This window comes from Larimichthys crocea, chromosome X, assembly GCF_000972845.2.
Source record: "Larimichthys crocea isolate SSNF chromosome X, L_crocea_2.0, whole genome shotgun sequence".
In the NCBI taxonomy this organism is placed as follows: Eukaryota; Metazoa; Chordata; class Actinopteri; family Sciaenidae; genus Larimichthys; species Larimichthys crocea.
The window spans coordinates 9,961,608-9,978,480 of NC_040020.1; the positions used below are offsets into that span (position 1 = coordinate 9,961,608).

Below are 16,873 nucleotides of genomic sequence, written 5' to 3' on the forward strand. Positions count from 1 at the left end.
AAACACATTGGTGGAGGTGGAGAGCGAATGAGAGAGAGAGAGAGAAGCGAGGGAGATGGAGGTTCTGGGGACATTAGGGAGTCTTTTTTTGAATCTGACTCAGACTACTGGCTCAGACAGAGCGGTGACGTCAGCACAGGCTTTACTAAGGATGGAGGGATGGAGGGAGAAACAGAGGGAGGCTGGAGATGACGCCCTCGGGGAGGCAGGAATGAGAAAGATATTAAGGAGGGAGAGAGAGAGAGAAGCCAGCAATAAGAGGCCTACCACATATATCTGGGTGTGAATTCGGAAAACTGCAGCTAAGTGGCTTCAAGACCGATAAACAGACAAAGAAAGAGAGGAAGGAAAACAAGGCAAAGTCGGAACGGAGAGGAATAATTCCGTGGCGGGAAGGATGAAGACAAAGGCTGAGAGAGAAATTAGTTTGTTATCTGGGCTTAGAGAGCGAGAGGAAAGGTAGTGCAGACAAAAATAGACAGAGAGAGAGCGAAGGAGTGATAACGGAGAGATAGAGCGAAGGAGAGATTATGTCAAATCTTTGCTCTATACCCTCTGTTTAAAATACCAGTCAATAACCTTCAGAGCTTTATGAGTCAGACACAAACATCCCCAGAATTCAGCTTCTTTTTAATAAATTCACACAGCCAGTGCAAAAATTTCTCCCGTTTGCACATTTGCATCTTTTCTTTCTTCCTCGCTGCCTCTTCTCTGCATCCTTTATTTCACTTACTTATATTTATATATATTAATAATCTATATATATGCATTCTGTGGTTTTGTGCACTGACTTTTCAATGTCATGTGGTTTTACTGGCCAGCATCTTTTTGTGTCACTTGGATTTTTATTCCCTTCCTCTTTAGGGATAAGACATTTTTTAAGCTCCTGGGCTTTTCTTGGTGTTAAGTTGTTTCTCTCTCTCTGAAACTTTGTCTCTGGAAATAATGAATTCTGCACTCGAGCACAAACTTTTGATGGAAACAGGCAGCTTTCATGCAATGACGGTATAAAAGAATGGACGGAGCGTGAGTGACGTCACTCACAGGCTTCTTCTTCAACGTCTCAGCTAATATCAGCAAAGACGTGGATCATCAGTGGACCTGAGGCAGGCCGGAGGACGCCTGGGAGGTCTAATAAGCCACCTGTAATGACACGTACCCGTCAATCAAAGCGTCCACGCTCTTAATCCTGCATAACTTTAAGCCTTAATATAACCTGAACAGGTGAGTTGTATATAAATTCACCCTCAGTACAGTTGTCATGAACGGGGAAATTAGCTACAGAGACCAAAACTGTTTTTTGTACCAGGCTGTAAACATGTTTATTTCTGCTGTGAAGTTGGACATTTGAACATGGGGACTTATGGAGACTGACTCACTTCTGGAGCCAGCCTCAAATGGACGTTTGAGGAACTGCAGTTTGTAGCATTGGCTTCATGTCTCATTCCGATGACATAACTACTGAACAGTTTTTTAAAAGTGAGGTCATTAAAAGAGTTGGTGCCGCGCTCTGATTCACCACTGCAGGCCAGCCGGTCGTGTCCATCGGTGGGTGTTCTGAGCAAAGTTGTGGCGGCGTGTCAGCTTGTGTGCGTGTCCCTTCCCCCTCCACACACCCCTGCAGCTCCACCACCTCCACCCTCTCTCAAAAGTCCACGACTTGCACTGATGACAGGTGACCGATGATGAAGGCACCGGGGCAAGAAATTAAAAAGCACAGAGGCGAGAAAAAAGAAGGGAGGGGAGAGAGGAGAGAAGACTGGCGGGTATTGTTATTAGAATATGACAGACATCGCGACACGGAGAGTTTTAAACCTTTTAAACTCCAACCGCCCCCCCACCCCCCTCCGTCACTTGACCACAGACGCATCGGTCAGCAAACGTCGCCGTCGAGTGGATTGTGTAGTCCACATTAGCTCCCTGTGTCATACGTGAATATTGAACTAAAAATTAAATTAGCCCTCATGCATATTTCATTATGCAAATTGTTGAATGCTACTGTAAGAAAAAGAGAGAGAGACTTGAGGGGTTTGGCATGCTCATTAAAAATATCTCAATGGGAGAATCTGAATGTTTTTAATGCGAATGTCACCTGTTTGACAGGTACGCAGAGAAGGAAAGAGGGAGAGACAGAAGCGTGGCGCTAATTGAAAGAAAACACGCGGATGAGACGAGGAACGGATGATCAGCCTCCTTAAAACAGACCTTTCCTCCGTGCGCGTTCTTTTGTCCGTGATATTTGTTATTCGGGTTATTTTCAATAATTTATTCAAACCGTGAAGCGTCATTGAGACAAAGTGGCACTCCACTGTTATTACATGCATCTATCATGATAAAATATGAACTCCCAACAAGTCGTCTTTGCTCGCAGGGATCGGCCTTGGCGTGTTTAATTAGGAACGCGTACACGTAAATGTCATGCGTGCATCTTTATAGCCGCACACCTACATACGTACATGCATGCACACACACCCTCGCGGGCACGTAAATGAGTGTGCAAAGTAGGCTACCGCATGAAGAGTGAGGAATACTTACTTTTTATGTGTCAGAGGAGAAGGCCCTCCTGATAATTAAAATTAATTATCTGAAGTCTGGGGCAAAATACTCTTAAAGCCATAGGTTATTGTTCTCACTGCTGCACACACACACACACACACACACACACACACACACACACACACACACAGCAGAAGTGTTCCTGCATGCAGCTCTTCAGTAGCCATCGTGGACCATCTTGTTGTTGGAGTGAACTGAATGATTCCATTAGTGTAATGTTCGCTCCAGGTGTAACAGTAAGGACGTATCGGCTGCTCTCAGTCAGTCTGAAGGGTCCTTAAACACACCACGATTATACTTGAGTGTCTGAATGTCGTGATTTTTTTAAGATGATGTTTATATATTTATATATAAAATACATCTGGGTGTACGTTACATCTGGACGTCAAAGACACGTGTGCATCTTTTAGTGCATGTGTGCATCTGGACGTCTGCTAAACTGACATATCTGCTTCTTCGCCTTTGTTCTCACGGTCTAAATTTAGTTTTGTTCTTTTAAAAACATGCAAATATCATCAGCCTCGGTAGCTCACCTGGTCGAGGTTGTACCCCGCGTACAAAGGTTCAGTTCTTACTGCTGTGGCCCGGGTGAATGAACCTGTACTGCATGTCCATGCCCACTTTCCTGTCACTCTTCATCTACTGATATATATATATATATATATATATATATATATATATATATATATATATTATATATATATATATATATATATTATACACACAAATTGTACACATACAAAATCCTTGTATATGTACATGTACCAACTGATGACAGTATAAAGAATGTACAGGGCATGAGTGACGTCACCTGTTTTGAAGCCGAAAATATTCTTCTGCCTCCCGGTAAGGATGCGGATCATCGGGAGACCCGAGGCGACCCGAGTGAGACCTGGGTGCTCTAATAAGCCACCTGTAACTGCATCGACCTGTCAATCAAAGTGGCCACGCTGTAAATTACGCACTGATTCTGATGTTTTTTTCCTCCCATGTAGATGCAACAACCGTACCCAGTGTGCGGTGGTGGCCGGGCCTGACGTCTTCCCCGACCCCTGCCCTGGCACATATAAATACCTGGAAGTCCAATATGAGTGCGTCCCATACAGTAAGTACACCTCCTCCTGCTCCTGTTCCCTCTTTTTTCTTTGAAGCACTTTACGTTTTATGACCTCTTATCTCCACAGTGGCACTGCTATAAGTCATATCTCGTGTCTCATCTTCTGTATTCTGTAACATTATTCATCCATGCACCGCGAAGGTCAGCGCGTCTGCAGCTCTTCACTCTTTAAAATAATCTCGTTTCAACATCTCGATACATATTTATTGTTAGATTAGCCAAAGATTAGCGATGGAAGCCCGCAGTGTTTCACGCTGACTTATCAACGACGACACGCAGCTTTTAAAAAAAATCCAAGATTCACAGTAACACGAGTGCGAGAGTAAGTTCATGTGGGAAACTGTGATGACAGAGCTCTTTGGGAAAGTCCGAGGGAGGAAGGATGAGGAAGGGGTTGGGGTTACGACGGGCTCCGGCGATGACAGATGGTGATACGACCTCTGACCATGTGATAACAGACCTGGAGATTGTATTCACCGGAGTGAAACGTTCACGGTCGCAAAGATACCCCGACAACTGTGACACAAACAACTTTTTCCCCCCTTTAACAGTATAGTTTCTACAATCTAGGTTACAGCTCGCTGCATAATAAATGCACACGGGCTCAGGATGGAGTCTTAGTGGATTAAAGAAAAAAGATTAAAGATTAAATCTTATTTGTCCTTGATGTTTATTTCACACTACATTCCAGCTTCGAGGGTTTGTGCAAAGCTGAAGCTAAAATGCGACTTCTGTTTCTGTTTTATGGAAAAAATCGAAATCTAAAGTGATTCCCTCGGCGCCGCTGTTGCTTTCCTATCACCGTGCATTCAGATTCCCTTCGTTCTCGTGGCAGTCATATTTGATTTTTGTCACATCTCGGCTAGAGAACCTGAAGACAGCCGAGCCGAGCAGGTGAAAACTCAATTGCTCCGTGAAAAGGGAAAAAAAAAAGAATAACGCTATATGTCAAAATTATAGTCGCTTTAAAACGCAATGAGAGGAGACATATTCAAAGAGTACGGGCGCTGCATGCAACAGCACACCGACATTTGTTGCAGACTCCAAACATAACTTTCAGACAAAAGCAGTCCATGATGGGTTTTTTGACCTTGATTCACGGCCTCCTTTGTATAGCTCATATAAACGTAGATTCCCCGAAGCGGCGTGGGTGTCGTCAAATGAAAATATGTCTGTTTTTTTGGGGGGGGGCTGTATATCTCGCCCGTTGACATGTTTTGTTCACTGCAAATATCTCTGTGGTTGAAGTCATAAAAAGCAGAGATGGAGCTGAGATACGACGGGATTCATTTACAGCCCCCCCCCTAAGTCCATTTATGCTGGTGTGTAAATCGTACATCTGCCAAAAATAGTTGAAGAGAAAAGTGGACTGACCTCACTTGTTTTTCACTTGTTTTGACATTTGAAGTCACGTCTCGTTACGAGTAAACCGCCTCATTTTAAAGTTCTTTTTTAAAAACAAGTTTTTTTATATCATGTTTAACTTTTTTTTGCAGTCAGAAATGTGTCCCTGCACAAAAGTGACTCAATATTTTGACTTTTAATGCTTATTCCCTTTTAACGTGCTGCAGAGATCTTCAGCCTAAAAATGCTCTGAGTGTTCAGCTTTGGCACAGCGGTCCATACAGACGGCCAAGGTGATCTCCCACACTGAAGCATTCAATTATGTCTGGGTAAACGGCTCTTGCCTGGCGTCTAGAATGACCAGCAGATTAAATAATAGGACTATCAGAGCCCTCTCTGGAGCAGATGGAAACACAACCTGATACCTGCTTAATGCCCCACCGAGCGCACGCGCACACCCGCACGCCACACACACACATGCATGCATGCATCCGAAAACAAGGGTGTGCAGTGCCAAGTGTGTGTTTTCACTCTCGCCTCCATCCATTCATTTGAAACTTGTCTGCATGTTCCGTCTTTATAACTGCCAGCGTGCTCCAAAATACTGCGCTGCGTCTCCTGTGGATTAATCACAGTAAAGAACGGCAGCTCGGGAACGTGAAGGGAGGGCGAGGTGCACGTTCCCCCCTCTTACACACACACCCTGCCCACCCCTTCCTGCAAAAATAGACAGCATCTGAAACCAAAGTCATTCCAGAGCTCAGCTAACAGAGGGAGGGACGGCGAGCGAGAGATGGCGCATTGGAGACAAAGATAGAAAAAGGAGAGCGAGAGATGGAGCGCCGTGGAGAGAGAGAGAGAGCCTTTGACAGTGCATTAGCAGTTTCCGTGTTCTGACTAAGTGTTCGGGTTGGATCAGGTGGCGCTGTGATACACTACCTGGCTCCTGTGGGTGTGTTTAGTCATGAGAAATGTTGCACAACGTTGCAGAGGAAAAAATATGTTGTATGCAGGCCAAACAAGTCCAAAGATCCCCGTGACTCCACGTGCTTACATTGTCCTTTCTGGAGCATTACATGGCGAGACCTCCTCATAATGCTTCCTTCATACATATTATGAAATCAGTTTTCTCCGAGAGGCGTAAATAACGTCTGAACCTCAGACAAAGATACTCCCGTTCGCTGACATTCAGGCCAGATATCCAGCCGTCTGCGATCAAGCTGGCTGCGCCTGACATAGCAAATCAATGCTGTCAGCCGGGTCGTTGTGAGGGATACGTTTTGTAAGACATTAAGCGGTGATATATCTCCGAAAAATGTTGCCATAAATCAGGACGGATCGATGAAAAGGAGGCTTGTTTTTTTCTGAAATATATGACGGCGCACTCAAAAAACACTCACCTGCGACTCGGGAACAATCGTCACATTTAAATTTGGGGGACGGCGTTCGGCTTTAGGCGCCTAACATCAAGAGAACGTCCATAACTCACACGGGGGCGTCCCTCGGCGTTAAGGGCGTTGGGTCGGTAAACACCTGGTTGTGTTTCCATGATGTCATGTTTCCCACTTTCATAGATATTGTAAAGACATCTCAGAGCGTCTTGTAAAACAGGTAATTAAATTACGGGCGCTTCAGTTTTCAGGGGAAAATTTTTGCCCGTCCTCCTAATCCTCCTGTTTTTTCCTCTTTTCTTGAGGATTTTCTGGCCCGCTAATCCTCCTGTTTTTTCCTCTTTTCTTGAGGATTTTCTGGCCCGCACTTCCTTTCGCAGCTCTTCATCTCTTCTCCCTGCTCTGCAGGTTCTTGGCTGTTTTCCAAAAGCTAAAATCAAGCGCTCCCTCCCTCTCTGGCAGTCATGTGCCAAACTATCCAGCTAGCTTCGGGAGTAAGACATTGTAAGACATAAAGTGGTGATATATCTCCGAAAAATGTTGCCATAAATCAGGACGGATCGATAAAAAGGAGGCTTGTTTTTTTCTGAAATATATGACGGCGCACTCAAACTGTCGCGTTTCTAAAAAAAAAAACACTCACCTGCGACTCGGGAACAATCGTCACATTTATATTCGGGAAACGGAGTTCGGCTTTTGGAGCCTAACATCGAGAGAACGTCCATAACTCACACGGGGCGTCCCTCGACGTTAAGGGCGTTGGGTCGGTAAACACCTGGTGGTGTTTCCACATCATCGCAAAACCCGGCCTCCCAGGTGACCCACCCCCTCGTCCCCTCATGTTTCCCACTTTTATAGATATTGTAAAGAGCGGCTTGTAAAACAGGTAATTAAATTACGGGCGCTTCAGTTTTCAGGGGAAAATTTTTGCCCGTCCTCCTCATCCTGCTGTTTTTTTCCTCTTTTCTTGAGGATTTTCTGGCCCGCGCTTCCTTTCGCAGCTCTTCATCTCCGCAGGTTCTTTGGCTGTTTTCCAAAAGCCAAAATCAAGCGCTCCCTCTCTCTTTCTCTCTCTCTCTCTCTCTCTCTCTCTCTCTCTCTCTCTCTCTGTGGTCGAGTGTGCGGCAGTCATGTGCCAAACTAGCCAGCTAGCTTCGGGAGTAATTAGCCACCTGTGTATACTCGCTCCTATCGCCGCAGGCGGGCTATAAATATCCATACGTTAACGAACTACTGTACAAATCGCTCTCGCTCTCTCACATGTGGATACGGTTTAATCTCAGAAAGAGAGACGTGCTGATGTTGGCATCGTTTCATCCGTGGTCATCGATCCCGGTCGGGATTGCGTCTATCCGTTTCCTCATCTTCGTGCGGCAGACCCCGTCTCTCCAATTAGCCTACTACCACATTTAGTGTATTAATCAGAGAAGCCGGTGATACGTTACGCAATACCCATGCAGTCTATTTTAGACAATGGAACTTGGCTCGGTTGGAAAGCTAATTAAAAGATAAAATCACCTTCTTGTTTGTCCAATTAAAACTTCTGTCAGATTGGACCCTTGGAATAACTTCATCATGATACCATGAGAAGTGTGTGTGTGTGTGTGTGTGTGTGTTGTCGTGGAAACAAACACTCATAGCTAGGATTGTGTCCGTCTGTGTATGCGCACTGTACTGTATATGTGTGTGTGTGTGTACACATATGCAAACGATTTTTGTGTTTCCCAGAGAGGGGGGGAGAGCGAGGGAAGATGGAAAGCGACCAACGAGACAGACGGAGAGAGAGAGAGAGAGAGACAGAGCGAGCGACAGAGCGACAGCTGAAACAGAGATAGAGGGAAATAGGTTAGACGAGGCCAGCAGACGAGGAACAGAGAGAATGAATTAACTGATAAAAGACACAGTGTGAGAGGTGGACGGGGAGAATACTGAGGGACGCAACGGGGAGAATGAATGAGGAGAAAGGCACAGCGTGAAGTGACGAGAGAGAGAGAGAGAGAGCGGTGGGTGAGGATGAGAGGACAGAGAGGAAGAGGAGGATAATGGAGAGAGAGAGAGAGGGAGAGAGGGGAGGAAGAAGAAAATGTCTGTGTCCACAAATGACCTTGGGCTTTAGCCGGCCTGAGCTGATTGGAGATCAGAGATAATGGCGGTGAGGCTGCTGTCGCCACTCGTCTGCGGGAGCGCGCACACGCCTCACACACACACACACACACACACACACACACACACACACACACGAATACCTCCTTAATAAACCATATGCTTTCAATAAAAATGCTAATTATCTTTACACTGCCGCAGCGCAGTCAGGTTAACGCTGCTCCTGTGTGTGTGTGTGTGTGTGTGAGGTGCAGCGTCAGAGCTGTTCATGTGATTAAAGACATTTCTGAACAATTGAGAAGGCAGATATTAATGAATATTCAGATGATTCTTTTTTAATGCGTGTAAAAGTAGACAGTTCCTGTTGCTGTTCTGCTGTTATTAGTGTTGCGTTCACTCAAAGCTTTGCTGGGAATAAATGTGCAGATGTTTCAGTTTTTGTTTTTAGTTTTTGGAGCTGCAGGATTTTCTTAAGTGGTTTTGCAAATGATCAGTCAATAGATAAAAAAACGTGCCACACCTCTGAGAAAGATTCTGCTTTCTCGTTGACGTCTTCTCCCAAATCAGGAGACATTCGCCGGCAACTTGCCGTAGTCCAAGTTTCTGTTTCTTTTTCTCTCGGCCTCTCGCTAACCTTGAGAAAACCTCCCAACAAACGTAGAAGCGGCGCGCTGAAAGATGAACGATGGCGTGGTTTCTCGTCACCGAGATTAAAAAACAGAGACGCCTCGGAAAAATAGTCCCGGCAATGAGGTCTCTAACGGGAGGCGTCCTGCTAATCTGGCGAAACGACGAGCGGCGACACAAATTGAATGACATTTGTTTGACATTTGGGTGCATCGGTCGCCGCCACACTTTTTCATTTGGAAACCTATTTGTTGCCGGCAACCTTGAACTTGCCGTGTTTTCTTTTTAGAGACGCAGGTGATGTGAAGTCCTTGTTGTTCGCTGTCATTAATCCCTGTCTTCTCAACCACATTGTGTCTCTTTGTATAGTTTAAATGCATGTGTGTGTGTGTGTGTGTGTGTATCTTACATCAATATCTGTCTTTCCATCGGACACACACACACACACACCCTGAACAGACACACTATCTGATTTCTCTTCCCGGCTTTTCACACGAGGGAACTGCTTCCTTGTGGTGAACCGTTTTATATCTCGTCATGCACACACACACTCACACACACACACACACACACACACACACACTTGTTTTAGGTTTAACACGATCTCCTTCCAGAGATTGCTTATTTATCGGGAGTTGTGCTAAGCCGCACTAGTTACCATGCATTTTTCATGAGCCTAGGATTTAATGGTGTGTGTGTGTGTGTGTGTGTGTGTGTGTGTGTGTGTGTGTCACATATGTTTGTGTATGTGTTGTGGTTTGGCTTTAACGCGTTAAAGAATTCATGCATGCGCCGTGCAGTATGTAGTGCACTCGTGCTATATATAAACACGTGCCAGCCGGAAGTCCTTCCAAATGTTTTCCCTTTGAGGACTGTCTCTCTCTCTCTCTCTCTCTCTCTCTATCTCTTCCTCCTCTCCTCTCCTCGTCCTCTTCTCTCCTCTCTCCTCGCTCTCTTCTCTCCGGGGACCGGTTCCATTCAGCAGGTCTCTAGCGGTCTTGAAAGACACGAGGGGCACGCCGCCTTTGCAGGATTAGGTTTCTGCCGCGTTCACATTCCGCTCCCTCTCGGGAGAAAAGGTGGAATGGAATTCATATGTTTAAAGAAGGTTTCCAGGCAAAGTGCGCACATCTCATCGCGGGAGGCCTGACATGAGCGGTCCCCCCGCGCCCGCCGCCTCCGTCTGAGGACAGAGCTTTAGATATAACAGACAGGGCTGGAAGCTGACCGGTGCGTTCAGTTCACTCCCGCCTCCACAAACCGATGATTGCGCGCCCGCTCGGAGAGTCACGCGGAGTCGGTGACATACACGAAGCACTTGCCCGCCCGCCGTGCATCAGAAAGAGTTTTTAATGTGCCAGTGATCAAATCAATTTCCTGGTTGCTCGTTAGCTCAGGTCATTTTGCGTTGCTGAATTTTGGTCCCGCTTTAGAGACGCGACCACGATGAGCGCTGTGAATGTTGTGTCATGGTCCCTCCCTGTCCATGTTGGCCTGCATGGCGTGTGTGTGTGTGACATATGTGAGATGCATTACTGTCAGATAACCTCCCTGTTGCAGTGCAGTCTCCTCAGACGCTTACGTAATGTTATTACCAATCACACATGGAGAGCATCCAGGCGCTCTCACAAGGTTAGGATGAAATATGAGAACGATTATGGAGATCTGAGATTGTGTTATCATGATTTCCTTATTATTGCATCATTAATCTATTTTTGTCTCGTGTCTCTGTCTCTTTCTTTCTCTCGTTCTTTTTGTTTTTTCTTGTTCTTCTTGTTCTTCTTCTCCCCCCCCCCCTCCGAATCTTTCGCCCCGCGGCTCGTGCAGAAGTCGAACAAAAAGGTAAGTCTGCGAGACGAGCACACGCCCACATTCTCGCGTGCACACACATGCTTGGAAAACGCGGGGTTGGGTGTCACTTCTTTTTTTTTTCTTCTTCTTTTTTTTTGATGCCAGCGCCTCAAGCGTTTTGTACCTCGTGGCGGGATGACATCTCCTTTCAAAGTCAGCTGCTGCTATATTAAGACAGCTTGATCTCAGCATATAGAGGCAATCTTGAAACACTGGTTCTCATTAGACACACTCCGGGCCCGTATTATTCCATGGCATCGTGTAGAATGTCACTTAACAAACTCTCCACGGGTCCAGCACATTTTTTACGATGAGCCAATGAACAGAGAATTACATTGACATTTAATATTTCAAATGCTTCCCCGTGATATGAAAATTATGCCCGGTGCTTTGAATAGCCAATGAAAATTAAATCAATATTCCCACCTCTCTGTGTGGGATGTGGAATTATATTATATTGGAGAGAATGGGAAAACCACAGTGCACATCTGGCCCGTCTTGAGTGTGTGTGTGTGTGTGTCACAACATTCCTGTTAAATTACAAAGGTCCCCACGACTTGGGTCGCACTGGCTTCCCAGAATTTACTACGTCTCCCGTATCACTCGTAAAACATGACCCCGGTATTCCAAGATGGGAATAGCAAGCACGGAGCAGGAAATGAATTATTGTAACGATTGCAGAAACAGCAGGCGATAAAAGACGTGTTCGCTTCTACAGTTGGTTTTTCCTGACAGAGATAGAAAGAGAGGAGAGAGGAGGAGAGGAAAAAAAAAAGGAAGAAAGAGCTATGAGACTAATGAGGAGCCGAGGAGGGAGGGAGGGAGGAATGGGAATAGAGAGAAAAGGGGGGGAGTAGAACAAAATGTGCCATTTTCTCTTTTTTCTCTTTCTTCTGTGAGAGCGGGGTATTATCTGTTGAATGGGAGGCATGCTGTTACTGTGCTTAAGAATGACAGTGACTATACAACATCCAAATCACAACACAGTGAGCCTATCATGTCATCGGCACTCACTGGCGGTTAAGGTTCAAGTTAAAACACGATGTAACATTTATGAAAGGAGGCAAACATTTCACGGGAAATCCAGCGAGGATAGTTGACATTTTACATTTTACATCGGCTGCATGAAAATCTATCTAATCTGTAATGTTTGTGTCCTTCCTTCCTTACGCAGTGTTTCTCTGTCCTGGAATTCTGCGAGGGGTGTACCAAAGCGAGCACCTCTTTGAGTCCGATCACCAGTCGGGCGCATGGTGCAAAGACCCGCTGCAGGCCTCGGACAAAATCTACTACATGCCGTGGACGCCGTACCGCACAGACACGCTGACAGAGTACTCGTCAAAGGAGGACTTCATCGCAGGCCGTCCCACCACCACCTACAAGCTCCCGCACCGCGTGGACGGGACCGGTTTCGTCGTCTACGACGGCGCGCTGTTCTTCAACAAAGAGCGCACCCGCAACATCGTAAAGTTCGACCTGCGCACTCGCATCAAGAGCGGCGAGGCCATCATCGCCAACGCCAACTACCACGACACCTCGCCGTACCGCTGGGGCGGCAAATCGGACATCGACCTAGCGGTGGACGAGAACGGGCTGTGGGTGATCTACGCGACGGAGCAGAACAACGGGCGCATCGTGGTGAGCCAGCTCAACCCGTACACGCTGCGCATCGAAGGCTCGTGGGACACCAGCTACGACAAGCGCTCGGCCTCCAACGCTTTCATGATCTGCGGCGTCCTGTACGTGGTCAAGACCGTCTACGAAGACGACGACAATGAAGGGACGGGGAACAAAATCGACTACATGTACAACACCGATAAGAGCAAAGAGATGACGGTGAACATACCCTTCCCGAATTCTTACCAGTACATCGCTGCAGTGGATTACAACCCGAGGGACAACCTGCTGTACGTGTGGAATAACTACCACGTGGTCAAGTACTCGCTGGACTTTGGCAACAATGGTAGGTCCCACCTTCAACCCAATTCCTCTTGTCTCCGCCTCCTCTCCATCTGAACACCACGTTTAATAATGAGATACAGGTTTGAGCCCACCACATGAGATACCGTGGCATATTTGTAATGCTTTTAATATTCATAATGATGAATGCAGGGTTTTTTTGTTGTGACATAAGGAATACTTACAGCCACTAATCTTCCTCCAATAATTAATTCTGCAAAACGACTTAAAAAAGGAAGAAAAGCACCATCTGTGCTGTCACCGTTCTCAATTATGACTGTTCCACCGTGCCCATGGTGTCTGCATGTTTGCAGAAAGAGAGCTGCTCCTGAATATATACGGTGTCATTTCAATTCCGGATGCATAGATAGTCCGTTTCTGCTTTAGACGAACCAAAGAGTAACTCAGAAACGACGTTGTAAAGACTCCTTTAATCTCCGCCTTTAACAGAAGCTCTCTAATGATGTCACGCTGAGCGTTACATACTGTAAATGCCTCGTGCCTTTTTTACTCGTACCGCTTGTCGGCCTCCTCTCTCTCTTTAGCTTCCCACCGGCCGCTTAACAAATCCTAATGCATTCCTCGAGAATGGAGCCAGGAGCTGTCTGGAGGGAGGAGGAAGTGATACAGCTTCCATGCAGGACGTCCGCTAATGATGATAATCTAAGGAACACTTCACCTTGTGTTCTCCTGTTGGATTATTGTTGACCCGTTCTAATGAGGCTCATTTTTATTGTGTTCTTTCATTTGCCGGGAACAACACATGTAGCTGCACCTGATTCGCAGTCCTTGTCCCAGGTTAGGCTTTTAAAGAGTAAAAAGCAGAATACAATACCTGAATACAACAGCACACAATAAGACAGACGCAGACAAACAATCACTACAGGCAGTAACTGACTAAAAATGACAATTAAGAACAATAATTGGAAACTATCTCTGCGTGGTTTCGTTGTTTAAAGCTGCACTGTCATTATCTTAGACTCAGCCGCTCGCAGTGACAAGCCCACAGATGATTGTCACTCGACTCCGCAGTTCCCCTCAGCTCTATGAAGCGTTTTAGCATATTTCAGCTCATTGTTTGGGTTTTATGGCCCACAACTTTACTGTTCTGGTTCAATCTCACTGCTCTCATGAAACCAGCCGCAGTAGTCAGCTGTTTTTTAAAAAAAAAAAAAAAAAAAAAAAAAGCTTTGATAAACCGACTGCACACTACCTGCACAGCACCGAACAGCAGACAGACGAGGTTAGTGACCAGCTGGTGAACACCGGTGGAGCATTTAGCGGCTAAAAGCCAAATACTTCCCTCAGGGACACGGCGGGAGGGGACAGAGTGAATATTAAACTTATATTTGTCTCTTGAAAGAGGAGGCTGGCTTTTTTCTCCCCCTCTCTCCTTCTGGCCGACATGTTTGAGGCAGCAATTTCACAAGGTGATAACAGGTCGGTGTTATTGTTTGTGTAAAGCCGCTGCCAAGTGGTCAGAAAAAATCATTTATTGGTGCTCAAAGCAGCCTTTAAATCCTTTGACTACCACAAATGTAATTCCATTCATCTTTGTGGTTGGTCAGTGGCAGAAACAGACAGAAGCCGAAACTCTCTGCACGGATAGATAAGAAGTAATTCAGGTAACTGATCCTCGTATATGCGAAATATGTGGCTCTTCTCTGTGAAACCTGATATGCTTGTATATCCAAACTGCACAGTGTTTAAACCATTTTCAACCCAGGTTTGTCACCGAGGCGGAGGTTCAGGAGTGGACTTAAAATTATCTTGAATCCCTTGCAGCAGGGACAAAGGAACACTAAAAAAAAAAACAAATTAACCAAATGGTGGCTGGACATCAAGGCAAAAACCCTAACCCAACGAACAACAAACTCTAAAGTTCTGAAGGGGGGTTCAGGAGTGGACCCAATTGCAGACATAGAGGTACAGAGACCAGGTATGAGCACAGACAGAAACTTTAATCACTTACCGGTCAAAACAAAAAGGCGGCAAATGGAAATGCAATGAACAAAATCCAGGACTAAGAACAGAACTGGGAACACAGGTTAGCTACAGACACATACAATCACTGTCAGACACATGTAGTTACCATGAGACACATAACGAACAGACATCAACAACCCTGGGTTAGGTTGAATAGTCAATTTTGCTTATTAACGTAGCCACCATGATAAGAGCTGTTCGAATTGTTGAGGAAAGGAGCTTCAGTGCTTCATTTATTATCTCCTTAAGCATAGGATACACCGGAGCATCCTTTACCAAAGGAAAGGAGGTAATGCCAGTCCACAATTCCTTGTTCGGTCATTCACACCCGTCCCGCAGATCGTCATGGAAGTTACCGTAATGTAAGTGCGGTCGGATTCTCTGAACACCGCGGTTCTTCCCCTAACTCATCATGAATTCCATCGAGGTCAAGGAAAAGTGGTTAGGAAAGAACTTTTTTGACTGTTCGACTGCACCCACAGGAACGAAACAACCATGCAGGACAATGGGTGCATCATCAAAAAATAAAACTGGAAGGTTCCAGTTTGCAGGTTGACCATCCTCCAATGTGGGTTTTAACTATCATCACTGTAGGCTACTGTCTAACCCCGAGTGATCCTCTTTCAACTCCGGTGTGAGGTTAAAGTCCACCCTCCCCTTCCTTCCTTCATCTGGATGGAAGGGCTTAGGCCCCTGGAGCCTGAAGGGCTATTTGCCCACCGTAATTGCCTTTCAGCACCTTTCTATGGAGTGGTCAAGACAGTCTGGCTTCGTGTCTTATTAAATGATGTCTGAATTAATGCATGCTCTTACACGCAGTTAGGAGGCGCAGTACAAGGAATTATAGAGGGAGGCAGCATTAAACTCGGTTTCTACCGATCAGTGTGTGTGTGTGTGTGTGAAGTGAGGCCATGCTGTAAAAAGACAAAAGTGTGTGTGTGTGTGTGTGTGTGTTTATGCATGCATTATGCCGTACATGACCGTGTCCTAATGTGCTAATGGACTTACAGTATGACTTTGTGTTTCTCTATTCATGAACGTGCATACGTGTTTATTGGTGCACGCTCGAGAGTGTGATCATTCTCATAATGGAGCTCAGGGTGTCTCTGGAGGCTCTAAAGAGGAGATCAATGGGGATTCAATGCGGAGAATGACCTCCAGTGCACAGCAACAAGCCAGACTGCTGACCAGCGGGAGATAAATACATACAATCAATGCTGCCCCACTCCTTTACTCTCCTCCTCGCTCTGCTCCCTCACTCAATGAGGAAGGAATAAATTAACTACCTTAACTGCATGATTTTCTCATTCTCCGGAAAATGAGGTGCCAAGTCGATTCATTCAAGTTCGAGTCCCGATCCTGAGTTTTGCTCCTCGTTCCTTCTAGATTTGGAGGATCGCTATAAATATATGAAACATATCCGTTAAGGTGACTGTGGTCAAACTTGCTTTGTTTCCGCTCTGTGTGTTTTGTTCTTTTCCTCAGTCAGTTCAGGAAGCAGGCCAAGGAAAGGGGCCATTCTGAGGTTTCCCACTCATTACTTATGTGCGTAAGGCTCGCTCCGCTTTTGTTTCGGCTCGTATTGACTTCCTTAAAGATATAAAATAAGACAGAAAAATGGGCCACGGAGCGAGAGAAGGCCGAGGTAGGCCACTGAGGACCGAGTGTAATTGGGGTACAACGCGGAGAGCACCAATTACGGCGTTTTGTCTTTGCAACTCACGAACAAAAGCATTTCACAGGACGGTTTAGACGAGGTCGTTCATTCATTCATTCTTCATACACAGCTTATCGGGGTCAGAAAAGGGGGGGACTGGAGCCAATCCCGGGGCCGGGCACACCTTGGACGGGTTCGTGACAGGGCTGGCAGATAGAGACGGACAAACAAACACATTCACACCTATGACAAATTGCACGTCTTTGAACTGTGGCAGGACCC

At 45.9% G+C, this 16,873-nt stretch overlaps 1 protein-coding gene across 9 annotated transcripts in view; it reads left to right on the forward strand.

Moving 5' to 3' along the window:
* The window catches only part of adgrl3.1 (adhesion G protein-coupled receptor L3.1), an 88,968-nt gene that overhangs the window by 18,428 nt on the left and 53,667 nt on the right, over positions 1 to 16,873 (forward strand). For all 9 annotated transcript variants that reach the window (XM_027282319.1, XM_019256381.2, XM_027282320.1 and 6 more), the window contains exons 3-5: positions 3,552 to 3,661; positions 10,966 to 10,980; positions 12,164 to 12,952. In XM_027282319.1, the coding sequence (XP_027138120.1) occupies positions 3,552 to 3,661; positions 10,966 to 10,980; positions 12,164 to 12,952 (914 nt within the window). The remainder of the gene's footprint in view (positions 1 to 3,551; positions 3,662 to 10,965; positions 10,981 to 12,163; positions 12,953 to 16,873) is intronic.